Source organism: Coregonus lavaretus (assembly GCF_964263955.1).
Source record: "Coregonus lavaretus genome assembly, chromosome: 11".
NCBI classification, from domain to species: domain Eukaryota; kingdom Metazoa; phylum Chordata; class Actinopteri; order Salmoniformes; family Salmonidae; genus Coregonus; species Coregonus lavaretus.
The window spans coordinates 48,088,418-48,110,919 of record NC_139998.1 but is presented as its reverse complement, the minus strand read 5'-3'; the positions used below and the strand labels follow the sequence as shown (position 1 = coordinate 48,110,919).

General features: G+C 43.5%; 1 protein-coding gene across 1 annotated transcript in view; it reads right to left on the bottom strand.

Moving 5' to 3' along the window:
* LOC311137315 (dual specificity protein phosphatase CDC14AB-like) overlaps nt 1-22,502 on the bottom strand; it is a 47,448-nt gene that overhangs the window by 22,154 nt on the left and 2,792 nt on the right. The window contains exons 4-6 of the mRNA XM_084171751.1: nt 17,401-17,493; nt 9,547-9,626; nt 4,248-4,314 (exon numbers count right to left, since the gene is read on the bottom strand). Coding sequence (XP_084027877.1) covers nt 4,248-4,314; nt 9,547-9,626; nt 17,401-17,493 — 240 coding nt within the window. The remainder of the gene's footprint in view (nt 1-4,247; nt 4,315-9,546; nt 9,627-17,400; nt 17,494-22,502) is intronic.

Genomic DNA, 22,502 nt, shown 5'->3' with positions numbered 1-22,502 from the left:
CGATCCTGACTAGTCTCCCAGTCCCTGCTGCTGAAAAACATCCCCACAGCATGATGCTGCCACCACCATGCTTCACTGTAGGGATGGTGCCAGGTTTCCTCCAGATGTGACACTTGGCATTCAGGTCAAAGAGTTCAATCTTGGTTTCATCAGACCAGAGAGTCTTGTTTCTCATGGCCTGAGAGTCCTTTAGGTGCCTTTTGGCAAACTCCAAGAGGGCTGTCATGTGCCTTTTACTAAGGAGTGGCTTCCGTCTGGCCACTCTACCGTAAAGGCCTGATTGGTGGAGTGCTGCAGAGATGGTTGTCCTTCTGGAATGTTCCCCCATCTCCACAGAGGAACTCTGGAGCTCTGTCAGAGTGACCATCGGGTCCTTCTCCCCTGATTGCTCAGTTTGGCTGGGTGGCAAGCTACTGGAAGAGTCTTGGTGGTTCCAAACTTCTTCCATTTAAGAATAATGGCCACTGGGGACCTTCAATTTTATAAAAACAGTGAATTAAATTTAAAATCACTTTATAAAACAGAAATCAATGGAAAGGCAGTGTAGGAGACTATCCAGTTCAGACAGAGAAACTGAGTGGACAAAGATGCACACAAACATTGGACACGTGAGCGAGCTGTGGGCATGTGTACACACACAAAGCCTCTTTCCATCTCCTATTCTCCCTGTCAGGTCTGTGGTGTTGACAGCTGTCTGAGCTGCTCTCTCCCCCAGGTCTGTATTATGTACCTGTTCTCAGTTCTCCTGGGCAGCAGGTCCCTTAGAGAATGAACCCCTCTGCCAGCCAGGGTAAACAATGGTGAAAATGTCTTACTCCTTCTCTGTACCATGTTAAGGTTTACAAAGGAAGGAAATCACTTTAAACAGTTTATACTGTGGTGCCTGACCCACCTGTCTCTGTGTGCTGTATGTACGTTTGTGTGTGTGTGTGTACACTTGTGTGTGTGCGTACGTGCGTACCACGGTTTTCGTTAGGAAAATTTGGCGCCGGACAACGTGACCTGCAAGATTTTAGATTTACCGGACATTTGATAAATTTACCGAACATCCATATGCATTAGGTGCGTAACACATTAGGGCGTCCACCCACTTGCGCATGATACACATCCTTAGTCTACTCTAGTCTATCAATCCATTCCAAATCTTTATATTATACATGACAGGGGCAGCATGGTGTTGATCTTGCCTAAGGTGGCAGCAGAACTGCTAGGACTGGGCCTGATGAACACAATAATGTGCTTCTAATTTCCTTGTGTTTGCGGCAGACCTTGGCCTGATCACAGTGAGCCGCTGCAGTTGGGAAGTCAACACTGTCCAACTCCTTGGAGCAGCTTTATGCACATCAGCTTTGTTACTTTGTCCTCAAGAAGGCGCCATCTTGAGGCAGACTTTACTCGGTTTTGGAGAAAGAATCCCCTCTTGGCGGGCACACTGGAAACGGGGATAATCAACACAATTCTGCCCAATTTTGCCCAGTCAGGGTACACTTAGCTGAAGTCCCTATGAGGACCTCGCGTCTTTTGAGGGAGTAAAAATTGAAAACACCCGACACTAATGTCCCAGCAGCTTGAGGATTTATTAGCCTATGAAGTATATTTGCCTTTGAAGTTGGAGCACATCGACTGGTATTTCCAGCTAACGGAAACCCTGGTGTGTACGACACATAAGTGTGTTAAGCGATTAATTCTTTAGCACAGTGACATGCTAATGGAGGCACTGGGAGAAGACAGAGCAGAGAAAACAGCCAAACAGTGAATCATGGAACAGATCACTGTGATTAGAACCGAAACAGCCTGCAATTAACACAGCAGGCAGCCGTCTGAGCCAACACCATACATTAGAGACTCACAGCATTACAGGGCCATAAAGAGGTGGGGAAATGGATGCTTAAACCACCTGCAATACAGCAACGAAGGAAAGTAGGCAAGTTGTTCTGAGGGCTATACTAGCCTATACCAGGATGTGAATACATTTCATGACAATTAAGGAAACAAATTTAAATTCCCCCAAATCCTAATTTCAAATAAATGGGCACTGGAGTTTCAAATCGCTGAAAAGTTTCAATACTGCCATGGATTAAGTTGTTGTTATTCCCTGCCTCTCACAATGGGAAGAGACATTTCCTGGGTTTTTGGGGAATGACGTAGTGAAGGGGGGTGGGGGTGGGTGCTAGGGCCTTTTTGGGAAGATAACGGAAAAAGCTGGAATGTGCAGAGGGATCTGAAACATTCCTGTCCGATGGTTGTATGACAAGTCTTTCTGGAATGACATGGCCAAACACACACAGATTCGGTTGTAGTAAGTTGCCACCAAGTGTTGATGCTATGTACGTAATAAGGAAGTTCACATTATCCCAATTTAACTAGAGGCCCTCCATTCCATGTCAAAACATGCTAGAAAACAGCACTGTAAAGATAGCTAGAAAACAGCACTGTAAAGATTTCTCCATGACTTCCAGCAACTAAATATAACCAGGTTTGCACACACTCTGCACAGAAATATACTGAACTTAATAGACAAAAGAAAAAGCCTAAGGTGGCATAAGGATGTTCTGGGTTTTGTTTGTTTAGTTCTCATTCCATTTTGACCACTAGGAGATTTGCCATTAAATACAGGGAATGTTCTGGGAGATGCTGCATCTATAGGGAATGTTCTGGGAGATGCTGCATCTATAGGGAATGTTCTGGGAGATGCTGTATCTATAGGGAATGTTCTGGGAGATGCTGCATCTATAGGGAATGTTCTGGGAGATGCTGTATCTATAGGGAATGTTCTGGGAGATGCTGTATCTATAGGGAATGTTCTGGGAGATGCTGTATCTATAGGGAATGTTCTGGGAGATGCTGTATCTATAGGGAATGTTCTGGGAGATGCTGTATCTATAGGGAATGTTCTGGGAGATGCTGTATCTATAGGGAATGTTCTGGGAGATGCTGTATCTATAGGGAATGTTCTGGGAGATGCTGTATCTATAGGGAATGTTCTGGGAGATGCTGTATCTATAGGGAATGTTCTGGGAGATGCATCTACCCACATACTGACCTCCAAGGCTGATTGGAGGAGGATTAGTAAGCCATGATAAGAACAGACTGAGAGGCACACACTGCTGGCACAATAAATCCCCAGCTTAGCCACTGTGTAACCTAAGGGGAGAGAGCGAGCGAGCGAGCAAGCGAGCCTTTGTCCCTGTAGCTGCAGGTAAGAGTGCCCCACCTGCTGTGCCACGTGAGGCCATGCTACCTTCCTACCGCTCACCTGCAGGGTTACATTACCGTCCCCCCGACAAAGTAGAACACCCTCGTACCCCATAGACTACACACAACATTTGATCACCCCGCTGGATTACATAACTCTGCCCTCAGTCTGGGATTACGGTCTTAATAATGCTAGGTCAGGATGTGCGGGCAAAGCTGTAAACAAAGACAATGCTTTAGACTGCTATGGCAGGTTTGGTTGAGCATGGAGTCGCAATGCTATATTGGTTGGATGAAAGCAGGTTATTTAAGCAATAAGGCCCGAGGGGGTGTGGTATATGGCCAACATACCACGGCTAAGGACTGTTCTTAGGCGCGACGCAACGCGGAGTGCCTGGATACAACCCTTAGCCATGGTATATTGGCCATATACCACAAACCCCCGAGGTGCCTTATTGCTATTATAAACTGGTTACCAATGCAATATGAGCAGTAAAAACAAATGTTTTGTCATACCCATGGTATACGGTCTAATATACCACGGCTGTCAGCCAATCAGCATTCAGGGCTTGAACCACCCAGTTTATAATTGGTTTTATGAGACAGATGAAAGACTTGGGTCATTTCATTTGTAACCCCGTCACACTGCAAGACTCATCCTAACTCGTTAAGTAGAATAAGTCTAGATTTCCTCAGTTTAGGCTGAAGGTGTCACTAACTTTAGGTTAAGCTGCAGATATACCATGTAGATGTGTAGGGTGTCAAATAATTTGGTAACTCATTCAGAATTACAGTAATTACACAGTAACTACACATGTCAATGTTGACCTAAGTACCGTATTTACGTTTAGGTCACCATGGTAGTTACTGAGTAACTAAAGGCCAGCATCACTTCCTGTAAAGTGTTGGCTTAGCCTTGGATATAAGAAAGTGCTTAGAATGGTGAAAGAGGGAGGACAGGAGGGAGCAGATATGTTACACAACGGATTGCTTTCTATTTAACGTTACGATTTACTGTAAATCCACTAAGTCCATAAATACATAAAACTCACTTTCCGGATTCCTTGTAAGCAGTCGAGAACCGTCAGGTTGTATGTGCAATTTCCAAACGAGGCGTCCCTGAAACACAAAGAAATGAAGGCGTGAGTGAACAATTGAAAGATGAGTGTGTGATAGTGTCGCAATGAACACATCAGAGATTGGAAAAACAATATGCTGGAGCCCACACATGGCTACTGTATAGGAGGACCTATGGATAAGAGGGTATACAAGGTGCTCCTTGAATAGGGTAGGCTATATAGTTAGTCTCCATGTTTTTCTAAGTACTTCAGAGAGATTGGTGGAGGACAGCCAATGTAGCATCCTTGTATCAACCCTCCACACACACAAACACCCATACAAGATTCAAAATATAGAAAACATCCCCATTGCACACACACACACACACACACACACATAAATAAGCAACCCCTTTCCAAATCTATAAAATAAATGATATCATCTTTGTGGGACATGGGTACCAAGAGGAATGCTCCAATTGAACCAATCATTGAGCCAGGACAACAGTGATGTCACCATCCACTTCTCAGTTTACATCCTAGATATAGAACCCCTGAGATACAGTCTGAGGGTGACACTGACGGTCACCTTGGAGACATTTGGAGTGTCTCATATTATGGGATAGATGGAAATTAAATAATAGGCCAGCGACAAAGGATAATAAAAAACATTCCGTTTTGAAACAGGGCTTGAAACAGGGCTCTGTATATTCATGGTGCAAAGCGTAAGACCATGTTCTTATGGGGATGTTGCTTGCAGAGAGTTGGCCCTGAGAGAGGACACCAGACAATGTGGAAGAGATCTTTCACAAAATCAAAGCATTTGCATTGCGGCCCTATTTGGCATAGTCAATAACATAGTTTCTGTCTCATACACACACAATCTCAGAATGAACATTATGCGGCGTGAGTTTACTTGATTCCTCATTTCGTATGCATATTGTAGATGGCAGAAATAATCTGGGTCAAATTCAGCTGTTGTGTTCCCTTACTGCTCTCTAGGTTTGAGTGTCGCTGCAGGCTGTGAGTGTTCTGCTACTGACAGGAGCTTCAACGTGAATGGGACAGAGGTCCAACCAAGAACCTTCAAGAGGCCACCAACACAAAGCAGTGTGTTGGAAGCACGAGGAGCTCAGTTACCGTGACACCACTCACAAACGCACATATTCACGCGCACACACAGAAACCATGTGTGTGATTATATGCCATAGTGTGTGAGTCTCTGTACCGTAATGTGTGTCTATGTACCACTGTGCATGTGTGTGTGGGTCCATCCATTTCCCTGTCATGACATTGTAACAATCCCATCTCAAACTCCAGCCTGCACACAGTTAAAATAGGTCAACCACTACTGAGTAGGGATGTGACAATATCGCTATACTGGGATCATCCCTCAGGGTAGCATCTGTGTCCCTCCCTCCCTCCGTCTATCACCCCTCCCTTCCTACCTCTATCCCAGCATGCCAACATTCTCTAACCACACTGACTGACCCTCTGGAGGGAACCACTGGGGAGAGATGGAGGAAAAGTCAAGGTCAAAAGGCCCAGTTAGAAATAGACTTTCTAAAAGTAGCTCAAGATATCCATCAAATCCAGTTAAAAGAAAACTAAACAGTGCTGGCTATGCAGAGTGATGGGAGGAGGGTTGGTCCAGCCTCTCTGTACAAGTACATAAAACTAGGCCTATAGGCTGTAGGTTAGTTGGGAATACTCACACAGCTCTTAAAGCTATTCAAATTGCTGTTTGACTTTAGTTGTTTGTGTTTGTAATTCCTCAAGCTACCACTGGGGGGAAATAAAATGAACATTACAGACTGCACGTTTTCAAGCGCTGGACCAGAGAGCCTAATGATGGAATGATGAGAACGCCATCACCCTTCTTCGCCATGCTCCCCTAGTTCATTCTAAACCAATTTCAAACATATTACATAAGTGCCATCCCGTTAGCTAGGGGCCCAATAGACCTGGTCAAGTAAACTGTCATTCTCGCTCTAAACACGTAGGCAGGTTGAGACAAGCCCGAAGAGCCAATATCTGTCACTATCATAACTCAAGCCAACATTACCCAAATCAATCCTAGAGCCTGGCTGCCAACCCATGTCACAGGGCAATGAATCACAGTTAGTGTGTGCAAGACAAGTAAAGAAAGCAAACATACAGGTCAATGTAGGGGCAGAGAGGGTGCAACAGCACGACATGCCTTCACATTATTCACTCAGTCCCTTTCCCGCTACCACATTAATGTTCCCCCCACCCCAATTCCTGACCTCCATGTGGAATTGGTTTGGAATGCCGATGGGACTGTGGTCATGAGGGTGTTACTCACTCCACAGTTCATTAGGAAGGAGCTGATGAGATAAGGTTATTTGCTACAGAGCATGTACACCCCACCCCGTCCCCCAACACACACACACAACTATAGCCTCGTTCCTGGTATTTGTGATCTATTCAAGGAAAAGGTCAAACTAACAAGGAGGTGGCCAATTGCAAAAACAATCCTAACCCAAGATGATAGTGGCTTGGATAACAGTAGCCCCATCTGACCCATCCTTATAATCCCAAATTAAAGCTGCTAATCTAATCCAGCTACCTATTCTAAACCGTCCACTCCATCCAGATGCATGAAAACTGTTTGTTCGTTTGTTTGTGTTATATGACAGACAAACAAACCAGGATAACATCAAGATTAAACAATGTTTGCACGTAACAGTGGTAAATGATAAGAAAACATTCCTGTTTATTGTATTTGTCACTTTCACTCCTCTGAAATGTAGTTCAATCCTATTAAAAAGAGTGAGTCCGCTGATCCACAACAGGCATAGATATCTTACGCTACGCGAAAGCGGATTAGTCCATGTAATGCTTGGGAGAGAGACAGGATGTGTGTTTTTATGGAGTGGTTGGAATATACAGAGTAAAACAAGTGTGTTTTGTTTCAGAGTAAGGCAGGATTAATAACTGAAGAAGACATTTTTGGGGATCTAAACTTGTAGGACATAGAAAATGTTTTGTCATTGCCACAAGCCTGGGAAAACCACAGACCTTACTATATGAAGTATAATTACTATCCGAGAGGGCATCGATTCAACTGCTTTTTCAGGTATAATAACTGACCTGGTTCTGATGGACACGAGACACTCCGGATGTTATTTGAGCCTCACCAGTCATGCGTCATACATACAGAACCATTATGTACACATACAGTGGGGAGAACAAGTATTTGATACACTGCCGATTTTGCAGGTTTTCCTACTTACAAAACATGTAGAGGTCTGTAATTTTTATCATAAATACACTTCAACTGTGAGAGACGGAATCTAAAGCAAAAATCCAGAAAATCACATTGTATGATTTTTAAGTAATTCATTTGCATTTTATTGCATGACATAAGTATTTGATACATCAGAAAAGCAGAACTTAATATTTGGTACAGAAACCTTTGTTTGCAATTACAGAGACCATACGTTTCCTGTAGGTCTTGACCAGGTTTGCACACACTGCAGCAGGGATTTTGGCCCACTCCTCCATACAGACCTTCTCCAGATCCTTCAGGTTTCGGAGCTGTCGCTGGGCAATACGGACTTTCAGCTTCCTCCAAAGATTTTCTATTGGGTTCAGGTCTGGAGACTGGCTAGGCCACTCCAGGACCTTGAGATGCTTCTTACGGAGCCACTCCTTAGTTGCCCTGGCTGTGTGTTTTGGGTCGTTGTCATGCTGGAAGACCCAGCCACGACCCATCTTCAATGCTCTTACTGAGGGAAGGAGGTTGTTGGCCAAGATCTCGCGATACATGGACCCTTTGCAGAAAAGCATCCCCAAATAATGATGTTTCCACCTCCATGCTTCACAGTTGGGATGGTGTTCTTGGGGTTGTACTCATCCTTCTTCTTCCTCCAAACACGGCGAGTGAAGTTTAGACCAAAAAGCTATATTTTTGTCTCATCAGACCACTTCTCCCATTCGTCCTCTGGATCATCCAGATGGACATTGGCAAACTTCAGACGAGCCTGGACATGCGCTGGCTTGAGCAGGGGGACCTTGCGTGCGCTGCAGGATTTTAATCCATGACGGTGTAGTGTGTTACTAATGGTTTTCTTTGAGACTGTGGTCCCAGCTCTCTTCAGGTCATTGACCAGGTCCTGCCGTGTAGTTCTGGGATGATCCCTCACCTTCCTCATGATCATTGATGCCCCACGAGGTGAGATCTTGCATGGAGCCCCAGACCGAGGGTGATTGACCGTCATCTTGAACTTCTTCCATTTTCTAATAATTGCGCCAACAGTTGTTGCTTCCTCACCAAGCTGCTTGCCTATTGTCCTGTAGCCCATCCCAGCCTTGTGCAGGTCTACAATTTTATCCCTGATGTCCTTACACAGCTCTCTGGTCTTGGCCATTGTGGAGAGGTTGGAGTCTGTTTGATTGAGTGTGGACAGTTGTCTTTTATACAGGTAACGAGTTCAAACAGGTGCAGTTAATACAGGTAATGAGTGGAGAACAGGAGGGCTTCTTAAAAGAAAAACTAACAGGTCTGTGAGAGCTGGAATTCTTACTGGTTGGTAGGTGATCAAATACTTATGTCATGCAATAAAATGCAAAGTAATAACTTAAAAATCATACAATGTGATTTTCTGGATATTTTAGATTCCATCTCTCACAGTTGAAGTGTACCTATGATAAAAATGACAGACCTCTACATGCTTTGTAAGTAGGAAAACCTGCAAAATCCGCAGTGTATCAAATACTTGTTCTCCCCACTGTATACACACAGGCCCAATCTATTGTAAGACACACACACCCTGTTAATAAGAGGATAATGACTACAAGGGACAATGATGACAGTGATGAGGATGACACAGAGGGAGGAGTGGGACAGGTGTTGTGGAGCTGTGACCTAGGTCTTTGTTGTCAGGTGGCATGAAGGGGTGATTACAGAGCATTAGATGTCCCAGGGCCAGGCAGCGCGTCAGTGTCAGGTTAGACAAACATACAGGGGAACTGGGGAAGGCCTCTGGTGCCCGTCTCCTCTGGAGGTGGAAACCAGACAGGACAGAGGAGCACCAATAAACCAATCATTAAGGTCTAGCGAGCTGCTTGAAGCTCCAGAATAAGTTTACAGAGACACAACGTAAACAAACACCTCTGTAAGCATTTGTACGGAATGATACAACTGTAATGATACAAATGTAAGGCAATTAGCCAAGATGTGCTTCCTAGACAAATATCAAATTATTGTTTCTGTGGTTAGAAATCATGCTGCTGTGTGGTAGAGAAGACATGGCTGGTCTGGGCTTACCTGAAGGGAAGATATGAAGCATTGGAGCCTGAGATCAGAGCCCTGTATGCCTCCTCTGGGGTCTTCTTTAAGTAAATGACCTGGTAGGTAGGTAGATAGATAAGAGTAAGAGAGAGCGAGAGAAAGAGAGAGAGAGAGAGTGTGAAAGAGAGAGAGAGTAAGAGAGAGAGAGAGTGAGAGAGAGAGAGAGAGAGAGTAAGAGAGAGAGAGAGAGAGAGTAAGAGAGAGAGAGAGAAAGACAAAGAGAGAGAGAGAGAGTGTAAGAGCGAGAGAGAGAGAGAGAAAGAGCGAGAGAGAGAGAAAGAGCGAGAGAGAAAGAGCGGGAGAGAAAGAGCGGGAGAGAGAGAGAAAGAGCGAGAGAGAAAGAGCGAGAGTGTAAGAGAGAGAGAGAAAGAGCGAGAGAGAGAGAGAAAGAGCGGGAGAGAAAGAGCGGGAGAGAGAGAGAAAGAGCGAGAGAGAGAGAGTAAGAGAGAGAGAGAGAGAGAGAGAGAGAGAGAGAGAGAGAGAGAGAGAGAGAGAAAGAGCGAGAGAGAGAGAAAGAGCGAGAGTAAGAGAGAGAGAGAAAGAGCGAGAGAGAGAGAAAGAGCGGGAGAGAAAGAGCGGGAGAGAAAGAGCGGGAGAGAGAGAGAAAGAGCGAGAGAGAGAGAGTAAGAGAGCGAGAGAGCGAGAGAGCGAGAGAGAGAGAGAGAGAGAGAGAGAGAGAGAGAGAAAGAGAGCGAGAGGGAGAGAGCGAGAGAGTAGAGTAAGAGACAAACTACACGAAGAGTTATCTATCCAAAACGGACATGTATGGATAAACCACCTCTCCAATCTTTTTGGCCCTATAATAAAGAACAAACAGCAAAAACATATACACGATCAACTACAAATCCACTGCATTCTCAAATTACATTGAATGAACTACATGACAAAATTCAAAACCTCCAACCCCAAAAAGCCTGTGGTGTTGATGGTATCCTCAATGAAATGATAAAATATACAGACCACAAATTCCAATTAGAGAGTGAGAGTGAGAGAGAGAGAGATTTTCACTGTAATAGTGAAGGTGTACATTTGGCAGTAGAAAACCTAAACAGTATATTTGACCTCTCAGCTTCCCTATCAAATCTAAAAATGTCAAACAGAACACAGAAGAAAATTAACAATGACAAATGGTTTGATGAAGAATGCAAAAACCTAAGAAAGAAATAGGGAATCTTATCCAACTAAAAACATAGAGACCCAGAAAACCTGAGCCTACGCCTTCCACTACGGTGAATCACTAAAACAATACAGAAATACACTACGGAAAAAGAAGGAACAGCACGTCAGAAATCAGCTCAATGTAATTGATGAATCCATAGACTAACCATTTCTGGGAAAATTGGAAAACACTAAACAAACAACACAAAGAGTTATCTATCCAAAACGGAGATGTATGGGTAAACCACTTCTCTGGCATCTTCCCCAATATTTGTAAACAAGGACTGTTCACCGCAATCCACAAAAGTGGAGACAGATTTGACCCCAATACAGCAGCACCTAGATCTTCTGCACAGATTCTGTCAGACCTGGGCCCTGACAGTAAATCTCAGTAAGACAAAAATAAATGGTGTTCCAAAAAAGGTCCAGTTGCAAGGACCACAAATACAAATTCCATCTGGACACTGTTGCCCTAGAGCACACAAAAAACGACACATACCTCGGCCTAAACATCAGTGCCACAGGTAACTTCCACAAAGCTGTGAACGATCTGAGAGACAAGGCAAGAAGGGCCTTTATGCCATCAAAAGGAACATAACATTTTACATCCCAATTAGGATCTGGCTAAAAATACTTGAATCAGTTATACAACCCTTTATGGTTGTGAGGTCTGGGGTTCGCTCACCAACCAAGAATTCACAAAATGGGACAAACACCAAATTTAGACTCTGTATGCAGAATTTTGCAAAAATATCCTCTGCGTACAACATAAAACACCAAATAATGCATGCAGAGCAGAATTAGGCCGATACCCGCTAATTATCAAAATCCAGAAAATAGACGTTAAATTCTACAACCACCTAAAAGGAAGCGATTCCCAAACCTTCCATAACAAAGCCTTCACCTACAGAGAGATGAACCTGGAGAAGAGTCCCCTTAGCAAGCTGATCCTGGGGCTCTGTTCACAAACACAAACAGAACCCACAGAGCCCCAGGACAGCAACACAATTAGACCCAATTAGACCCAAATCATGAGAAAACAAAAAGATAATTACTTGACACATTGGAAAGAATTAACAAAAAAACAGAGCAAACTAGAATGCTATTTGGCCCTAAACAGAGAGTACACAGTGGCAGAATACCTGACCACTGTGACTGACCCAAACTTAAGGAAAGCTTTGACTATGTACAGACTCAGTGAGCATAGCCTTGCTATTGAGGAAGGCCGGCGTAGGTAGACCTGGCTCTCAAGAGAAGACAGGTTATGTGCACACTGCCCACAAAATGAGGTGGAAACTGAGCTGCACTTCCTAATCTCCTGCCAAATGTATGACCATATTAGAGACACATATTTCCCTCAGATTACACAGATCCACAAAGAATTAGAAAACAAACCCAATATTGATAAACTCCAATATCTATTGGGTAAAATACCACTGTGTGCAATCACAGCAGCAAGATTTGTGACCTGTTGCCACAAGAAAAGGGCAACCAGTGAATAACAAACACCATTGTAAATACAACCCATATTTATTTAACTATTTGCACATAATGACATTTGAAAGGTCTTTATTGTTTTGGAACTTTTGTGAGTGTAACATTTAATGTAAATTTTCACTTGCTTTGGCAATGTAAACATAATGTTTCCCACGCCAATAAAGCCCTTAAATTGAAATTAAATTGAATTAGTGTGTGAGTGAGTAAGAGAGTAAAAGAGAGAGAAAGCGACAGAGAAAGGAGAGCGAGCGAGAGCGAGAAAGAGAGAAGGACAGAGGAAGAGAGAGGAAGTGTGTGAGAGAACACAGTTAGTAAACCATGGCTTGGAATCACTGAAGCCACAGCTTTCATTCCCTCATTTTGTTAATCCTTCAGCTTCCCGATTTACTCTGGTTTTGAAAAGATTTGTTCTTAGAGCACTAATATAACAGGGAAAGGGAATATAACAGGGAGAGGGAGACAAGGACTGGGCCAAGGAGACAATGTGTCACATGAGATTTCCCAGGCATCAGCCCTGAGGCCAGACGGCATTGTCACAGCGCCACAGGCTCTCCAAATGGAGGACATAGGCCTACATAAACACATACTAGCCAACTCATCCATCCATGAACGTGCTGCTCTCCCAACCCTGGGTCAGAAAAGCAGGGCTTATCTGAATCAACTCTCAAACTAAACACTGCTAAAATCAACACCTCGGAATCCCACATCCATACAAGGAGTCGTAACGACAGAGAGTGGAGGGCAGAGACAACACAATGCCACTGATGTCTCAAATTCTGAGAGAGCGTGCAATTGGCATGCTGACTGCAGGAATGTCTACCAGAGCCGTTGCCAGAGAATTTAATGTTAATTTCTCAACCATAAGCCGCCTCCAATGTTGTTTTTAGAGATTTTGGCAGTACGTCCAACCGGCCTCACAACCAGACCACGTGTATGGCATCGTGTGGGCGAGCAGTTTGCTGATGTCAACGTTGTGAAAAGAGTGCCCCATGGTGGTGGTGGGGTTATGGGCAGGCATAAACTATGGACAACGAACACAATTGCATTTTATCGATTGCAATTTGAATGCACAGATATACTGTGACAAGATCCTGAGGCCCATTGTCGTGCCATTCATCCGCCGCCATCATCTCATGTTTCAGCATGATCATGCATGGCCCTATGTCGCAAGGATCTGTACACAATTCCTGGAAGCGCAAAATGTCCCAGTTCTTCCATGGCCTGCATACTCACCCGACATGTCACCCATTGTGCATGTTTGGGATGCTCTGGATTGAAGTGTACGACAGCGTGTTCCAGTTCCCGCCAATATCCAGCAACTTTGCACTGAAGAGGAGTGGGACAACATTCCACAGTCCACACTCAACAGCCCGATCAACTCTATGCGAAGGCGATGTGTCGCGCTGCACGAGGCAAATGGTGGTCACACCAGAAACTGACTGGTTTCCTGCCCACCTATCCGCCCCACTTTCGTTTTTGCCTTAAGTAACCATCTGTCTTATGTAACCATACCAAACGTGACATATCATACTAATTTAAGTAACCTGGATTTACATTTACTATGTTACGTCTAGTCTATGAGACCAGGCTGAAATAACAGGTCCAAACTGCCCTGGTGTGAAACACTTAGCAAATCTGGACATTTTGCAAAGGTTGACTGGATGATTTGTCTCAACTAGGAGGCTTGGATGGGAGAGTGGGCTTGTGAATGCAGCTTGTGTGTCAGTAGGTCTGGTGACATGGAGGCCAAATAGTGCATGAAGCCTGTGTCTCCTCAGCAAGTAGAACAGAGCTTTGTTTTTCCTGCTCCCGCTTCATGAAATATTCACCAGTCAGACAATTGGATATCGCTGAAATGCACAAGCTTAAATTCTACTGCTGGTGTGTGTGTATGTTGTCCCACGTGATCCATGACACATCATTTGGAGTCCCACAGGGCCAGCTGTTCGTCCCACACACATAATCCTCTTGGGATCAAAGCGGGTCATTTGTATTAAAACATCTGTAATGAGAGCAGGGCCAGAAGGGCTCAACGGAGCCTGACCGGATCAATGTAGATCCACGGAGAGAAAACAACAAGGAGTGTTAGAAAGCCCTGCCACGTTCCCTGCTCTCATTACTAAAGACAACACAATCCACATGATGGAGGCTAAATAGCTAGACACACACACAGCAGAACAGAGGTTACGACATTGCAGACGAACCTCACATCCAAGTTCCAGTTCATCAGGCTTGATATTGATTTCTGAATGCTATGTCCTCTGTGTGCATTTGTGAGCCAATCACTCGTGCAGTGGGAAGAAACGATATGGCCTGGTTTTGAAAGAGGTGCTGATAATTCAGTGTCATTGAATGAGGAGTTCATCTTGGGAATCGATCAGGGTTCAGGCTAAATTTAGCAGAGCGCGTCGCCTTGTGCATCTACCCTTGAGAGATTGTCTAGGAAGGAATAAATGACAGCAGCTTTAATAGGGTCACTGAGTGACAGATTAGACACACCATCAGTGCAATTCAACTCCTGCAACCCACAAGGTCATCAGTCTCCTATTGGCAAATCCAGGAAATGTAGAATGTACAGATATTGTAGCATGGACAGATATTGACAAGCATCTGACCATGTGTCAATATGGCTAGTGTCTAGACATGCTGACAGGACTAAACTAGCATGGGAGACCCAGAGCTATGAGACTGGGGCCCTGCCTGGGATGCTAACAAGACAAAAACTGTGTTCGAATACTCATACTAACCTCACTAACCTTACTATTTGTGACGTAAATTGAGTATGTAGTATGCTCATTGGTCATAGTATGGATATAATTAGTATGCCAAAAGTTCCCGGATGTCGTACTAAATTCGCCAAAATACTTGGTATACAAGCAGTGGGCACTATTTACGCACTTTTAGGGCCCATAATGCAATTGTTCAGAAAATGGGCGTGACTTCACAACGTTTGAAGAAAATATGTAGCCGAAGTCTGACATTACATTTTACATTTTTACATTTTAGTCATTTAGCAGACGCTCTTATCCAGAGCGACTTACAGTTAGGGCATACATTATTTTTTTCATACCCCCTTTGGGAATCGAACCCACAACCCTGGCGTTGCAAACGCCATGCTCTATCAACTGAGCTACATCCCTGACGAGAAGCGAGAGGGGATACAAATTCATTGCTTTAACTAATTATGACAAATGTTAAGAAAATGTGGAGCAATATAATAAAGTAATGACTTTTCAAATAAGTTACGTTACACATTATGTTGGCTGACAATTTGTTAGAGCTACGCTATCCTTACGAACCGCATAGTATTACAGCAGTATGTACCGGTATGTTAGCTAGTTACCTAACATTAGTTGGCTACTAATACATCGAACTTGCCAGGCAGTATATTAACTATATGCTATCTAACTACCCAACGTTTATTGACTTGATTATTCACGTCATTCTTAGCTAAGTGGTATAGTCGTTGTGCGTTCTCAAATGGACATAGTTCATTCTGGCTATCTACTCCGATTTCAGAGCGTGCCAGAGTGCAGAATAACTGAGGAATTTACAAACGTTGAACACCCGTTGAATATGGCCGGTGTCAGTAAACGGCGCCAAAAATAATCGTTATTAAATTGTTGCCAGCAGCACAGTTACAGTCACCAGCGCTCTGGATAACATGAAAACAGCCTAACCAGCTCTGCTAGGGCGAGTAAAATGGTCAGAGTGAGGTGTTCTCTCATTTGTGTCTGGAAGTAGCTAGCCAACGTTAGCCAGTTAGCTTCGGTGCTTGACTACCGTTGTAAGGTCAGAACGCTTGGATCAACCCTACTCCTATGTCAGTGTCCAGTGTGCGCTCTGAACGCTCCGAGAGCAAAACGCTCTGAATTTACGAACGGACAATCTGACAACGCTCTGAATTTACGAACGCCCAGAGGTCTCTCTGTCACTCCAGGTTTAATTTAGGAACACACCCGAAATCGTAAAATGTCTAGCTAGTCATTTGTAATGCTAACATGCTAGCAAGAGGTTGCATAGCAACAGCATCAACTTCCGGTAGACAGGCGAAGCGCTAGTATGCTCAGCTGAAACGATACCGTTCGTTTACAGTATACTAAAATGAACTAATAGTATATACTCATTAAGTATGTAGTATACAGTATGTTAGTATGGGAATTCGAACACATCTAAAGAGTTCTGAGGACCATGGTCCCTATTCAATCCAAGCCAGTATAAGAATATACTTTGGGATTTATATAGACTAGCTAGTTAAGAAAACCATGTTTACAGTGAGAAACCCAACATCTGCGTTTTATCAATCATGTGCACAGCCATTAAGGGCCAAAACCAGAAGGAAGATTGATATAGCCTATATCGTGCTTCTAGTCCATGCAGGGCATCACAATGGAAAGATATTTAGAAAAGGGCCTTAAATTACATACAAAGTATGTCATGACGGTTGCTGTTCCTCTGTCTGTTCCCTTGGGGTAAGGACTGGGCACAGTCCACGGAGTAAAACACTACTGACCCACATTGCCTGAAAAGATCATCATCATGCCATCTCCGGCCTCTGTCATAAGGCATGTCCTCATCATAGCACAGCAACAACAAAAGATCCGGATAAATCCTCTCGTTTACTGCCATGTGACAGAGCGGCCAGCTGGCAGGGGATGCCGTCACACATTACAGTCAAGGCTGGTATCTGACTGGGAGTGAAAGGACAGCCTTCAACCATGGCTGGCAGCAAGGGACCAAATGAATAGGGACTAGTGCAACATGAGCTGCTGGGCATTTAAAGGGTCTGGAAGATTGGGCCACTGTGGCAGGACAATAGGGCTGTCTATACCAGTCCTCTCCCATCCGTTTCTCCAAGGGAGTCAGCGAGAGACCTGGCTGGCAGGGTTAAAACTGCAGGGGTTGTGCCACCTTAAAAGGAAATCAGCATTGACTGAAAGAAGCACTGAAAAGGCCTGGGTCGACAACAATACTGCAGAAACACACTAGGGGAAAAGTGCATCAGGGCCATCTGGGTACATTGATACTAATGCAAAATGAGTAGAGCTGCATTTTTTTGAGGGGTGCAGCATGACGCAACGGCCCAAAATACACTTTTTCCCCTTGCCTAACTTCCTTCCCTGCAGAGAATGAGAGAGAGAAAGAAAGGGAGGAGGAGGAGGAGGGGATACTCACAGCATAGGCAGCGATTAAAACAGCAGCATTAGCCCTTTTCCGCTGGTCAAAGCTGGTGTAGTGTACGATTCGCTTTCTGGTCAGTGTGAACGACTGCAGACAAAAGGAGAAAAATACATGTAAGGAAAAACAGCAACAATCACATTAATTTAGAACCTCTTCACATTAAAGCTACTTTAGATTAGAATAATTGATAAAGATATCTACAAACACTGGATGAGTCACAGCAAACTCAACTAAACCATGTCTAAACAACAATGGTTAGGTGACCAAAGGTTGTACAGCACTGTGCATGATCATGCATTTCTATCTGGCATTGAAACACACTAGTCCTATAAATACTAGTGTTAATGCCACACACAGAAATCAATAACGATAAACTCGGCAGCCTCCTATTTTCTACTCAAAAAAGATGCAAGAACGTGTCAGTTTCGGGGCTAATTAATAGACCTGAAGGAACATCTGGTTCTGGCACTGTGCTGGCTTGTATATTATATTATATTAGGCTATATTATTTGGACAGATGCAGATAGACGCTGTGGTAGATGCTCAGGACACCATTGATCCGTTAGGGAGAGGAGCCGCTGGCAGAACAGGTGGGCTGCAGGTGTGTGTGCCCAGTCAGTGTTCTCGTTCAGAATCACTGCCCGAGGCGGCCAAAGCACTCTTGAAGCAGCACAGGCAACCTAGAAGATAGACGCTGCTACATAGGGCTAATCAGTAATATCAGGAACAGCATGCTTGAGTCTATCCTAATTGAAGTGTGGTATGGAAATGAAACCACAAAGGCTTGTAAGGATGACCCGCCCCCGAGAGGAAAACCTAGGCAGCAACATACAGTGGAAGGGTGTGGTCATGAATCAATGGCCTTTCCTCAATTGGATTTGCTCAACTCCTGCGTCCTCTCCCCTCCGTCCTCTCTTGCCTCCTTTTGAAAAAATGTCAAAGGTAAATCGAGAAGAGGTGGCGAGGAGAGGGAACGTGGACGAAAATGCGCTTGTATGAAATGAGACTCCTTTGCCACTAGCGGGTCATCAGGCAAATTATGTTTACAGGGGTGGATCCCAAAATACATGTGTAAAGTGATACAAACTAATTAAGTTAGTTGTGCTAGACATTTTATAGTTAAAACGATAAGTAGCATGTTGTTTTTAAAACGTGTGCATGCTTTTCAAAACAAAAGCTGATTCAAAGGGGGTGTGGCAGATTTCAAAACTCTATCCTCAATGAAAGGTGGCTATCGAGGAGGGGAGACACTCTTCGACCACTTACCGGCTTCTGGGTCACGGAGGAGAGAGGACGGAGGTGAGAGGGTGGAGGACGGACTTTTGTCCAAATTAGAAAAAGGCCAATAACATCACCCAGGCATGAGGGAAGCGACCTACTTGTTACATTCATGGCAACAATACGCTAGTCTTTATAGAAAAAAATGCTTTATCACAGAAAAATGTAGCCTACGTACTACACTGTCAGTGTTTCCAGTACAGTGATGGCTATATGAGCATGAGGACATAGCCCACAATGCACTGTGGGGGAAATAGACTCAATCTGCTTTAATACTTTCACCTTATATGTAAAATACTTCAAAAGACTAGCTAACAAGGCTGTTAGAGGATGTAGGCCTACGACTAAAATAATAGGCCTAAACCTCCAAGATATTGAATAAATATATTTCCAAAAGACAGATGGATTTGAATTATGGCTTTGTAATGTTTATGAAATGATCTGGGAAATGAATTAAATCTACTCTACTTCACAAATATCATGAGCAGTGAACACAACATATGTTTAGACTTGCTTGATCCTCTCTGGGTAAAGGTCAGAGTTAAGCAGGTTAAGCCAGACCAAACTGAGGCCAGGCCAGACAGAAGCATGAGTGGTGAGAGGATGTGGAAATAGGGTAGGTGAGTGGGGGCAACAACACATATCAAATGGACTCTGTAAGCCCCAGATCTCAAGTCCCACAGGTGTGGGATGTTCACATCCTCCAAAACGGTGTCATTTCTCAAATCAGGGTTGTCCACTTTTCTTGGGGGTTTTTTCTCTCCGCGATGATACTCTACTTGTCATGCAGCAGATCCAAACCAATGAGGTTCAAAGGAATGTTGTCCCTAAGGCAACACACTGTTCACAACACAAACACTGGAGGACAAAGCGTGGTGGCGTGGACAGGAGGGAGGGGGAGACAGCCATAAAAACATCATGCTTGCTTGAGACTTTACCTTCAACATCGACCAACACCTACATACGACAGACCTACAGATTGTCTGCGTCGACGGAAAAATGACAGGACAAAAAGACGCAGAACCTCTATTAATGAAACTCTCTCTTTCCGAGAGTAACATTCACATGGGGGTAGAAAGGCATATGAGTTAGACAAAATGTGTGTGTGTCCGAGAAGTTGGAAGCTCCCCTTGACCAGGGTCTTATGAGAAGGTTTTGGCCTGGTGGGCCTTTTAAAAAGGCCAATTGAGAGCAAAAAAAAATGTGTTGACCTAGCAAGAACTTCACATCTCCTTTACCCCACATACCTCTGAAGATAATTGAGATTGCTGAACAATAAACATATTGGGAGAATTTAAGCACCCAGAATGACGACAAGAACTCAAATACTCAGGTTAGCCTAACAGCAACTGAATTAATGTAGAAATTGGCATAAAAGTGTCATAGATCATCGTAAACAGCAGAAGTGTTACGACTCCTGGATAAAAGCCCTGATTGAACTCAAATGAATTCTAATGCACATCCATAAACAAGAACAAAGATAGCTTTATAAACATGCCATGAACTTGACAGGCATAACCACTGAAATCCTTTTAAACTAGCTAGGTTTCCATCCAATTGGCGACATTTTTATGCGAATATTCTCAAATCTGCATAAAAACAATATGCACATTTTCCCACCAGAGATGTTTCCATCAAATTGACTTGTTGGGGATAAAAGGCTGTGCATGATGACGTAGTGCACTTAAAAATACCTTTTGCGGTTAAATAAAGTTAAATGGGTTTCCATCGCATTTTTAACTCTACTGATGGTTCTCTCACAAAAATGTTTGTGTTATATAGCGAGTGTCCCCTCTCTGTTATTGGCACATGCGCTCTAGCCAACAGCTGGCAGATACAGTGCGGGTATAGCCTACATGATGAGATTATTATGGACAAAAGGGCAAGATAATTTGTTTGTCAAACGGCAAGCATCGATGATCATGTCACCTGAATAAGACCCTTGATGTTTATTGGAAAGGAGCATCAAGCTCATCACCTTTCACCACCCTGTAAAGTTCATCATAATTTATTTAATCTGTATCCTAATAAACTGCATGCTTTCCCGACGAGTCGTAGTGGGAGGACCACACAACGTCATCGCGTGACTCCAAGTTTACTTTGATATGATGGTCATTATATCAATAGTTGCGCATAAAAGTGTTTCCACCTACATTTTACACAGAAATAAATTTACAGACACAGAAAGATCGCACCTTGTCTAGCATATTTTGTTTAGTCAACATTTGGAAAGTTTACTGACAAATGTTTTGTTTCCATCAGGCCTGTCATGACAATTTTTCTCAGATATTTACTTTACTCGCATAAAAAAAGGTTGGATGGAAACCTGGTTATAGATCAACATTTTTTACTTTCTAATTTTAATTTAGTATGTGTGCCAATAGGCATATACTTTTTTCTGGATGTCAACTACAAACATTTCCTATGACAACTCCTGTTATCAATAGTGGTAGCCTAATAATCACTGAAGATTTTGTTTGCACCAAACATGACAAACAGTAGTATCTCATCATTCTTTGGGGAGGCTCCAGAATAGACCAAAATACACCGTTTATTAGGTACACAAGTTTATAAGGTACACCACCCCGTTCACGAAAATGGTTTGTGAGCAATGTTCCTTCAAAAAATGTTAGGCACTGAGCAAATTTCAGGTCTGCTGAGCGCAAAATTGAACATTGTGAAAATTCGGTGCAACTTCCAACGTGCGTTTACTGTGAACACTGAGGCTGTACCCGCTTTAAGTTACAGTTTTAACAGTGACCAAGTAGGCTACTGTGGCTATTTGATCCTAATGTTGGCCTACCAGTGTCCTACCATCAAAAACTATGGAGAAAACTAATCCCATACCATTTTAACATGGAAATAGATGTTCTATCATTCAGCCTACAGTAGCAGCCAATGTGTGGTGTTCAATGTAGGCCTACATTCCATGAGACTTTTGAAACACGCAGGGCTTGACATTAACCTGTTTATCCACTTGTCCTTCAGACAAGGAGGTGACTGAAAATGTTTGTGTTGTTTGATGCAAGAAAACACTTTACAAAATCATTATTCCCATACCATTATCACAGAGAATCAGACAAATTATGCTACCCTCTGCCTATTGGCTACTCAGCTTATTCAAGCCTATCTCAAAATCTTTAAGACAAAAACAAACTCTTTACCCGATTCGCTTTCAAATTTGTCTAGAAACGTACACGTGTTGTGCTCTTGTCGGAAGCAATCACTCCCCTATTGCGGACTACAAATTATCTATAACTGGGCCAATAACTCACTACCTAGCAAAGGATATGAACAAAATGTGCACACGTGGCTACATGCAGCTCTTACTTTGATCTCAAAACAAGCACATCTACTCACGACCACAGCTGTAAATACAGTCCAGTTGAAAGTGAATGGCCCAGATCCATATATGGCAATGGTCTATTTGCATATAGGCCTACTGCAGCTCTGATTGTTTATGCTGCACCAGTCTGTGTACAGGCTGAGTCGTGCCCAATAGAACCCTACTCAGATGCGTTCTGCCTACAACAAAATCTTGTGCATAGTTTGTTTTGTTTCGGTATATTGCATTGAAAGTGGCTAATATTGCGTTGATTCGAACACAATTGCCACAGTAAAGGGAAACGTTGATAGTGTTAACTAACAGGGAAAACTCTAGAAAGTTGAGTGAAGTTCAATCTCGTGCTTCTCTCTGTGGGTTGATATTTCTTCTGCACTCTGCCCCGGGGACCCAGGCGCACAGCTTAGATGGAATATTGCTCGTGAGTCACGTGGCTTGCTATATAAAGCAGGCAGACAGGCATCAAGGCATTCAG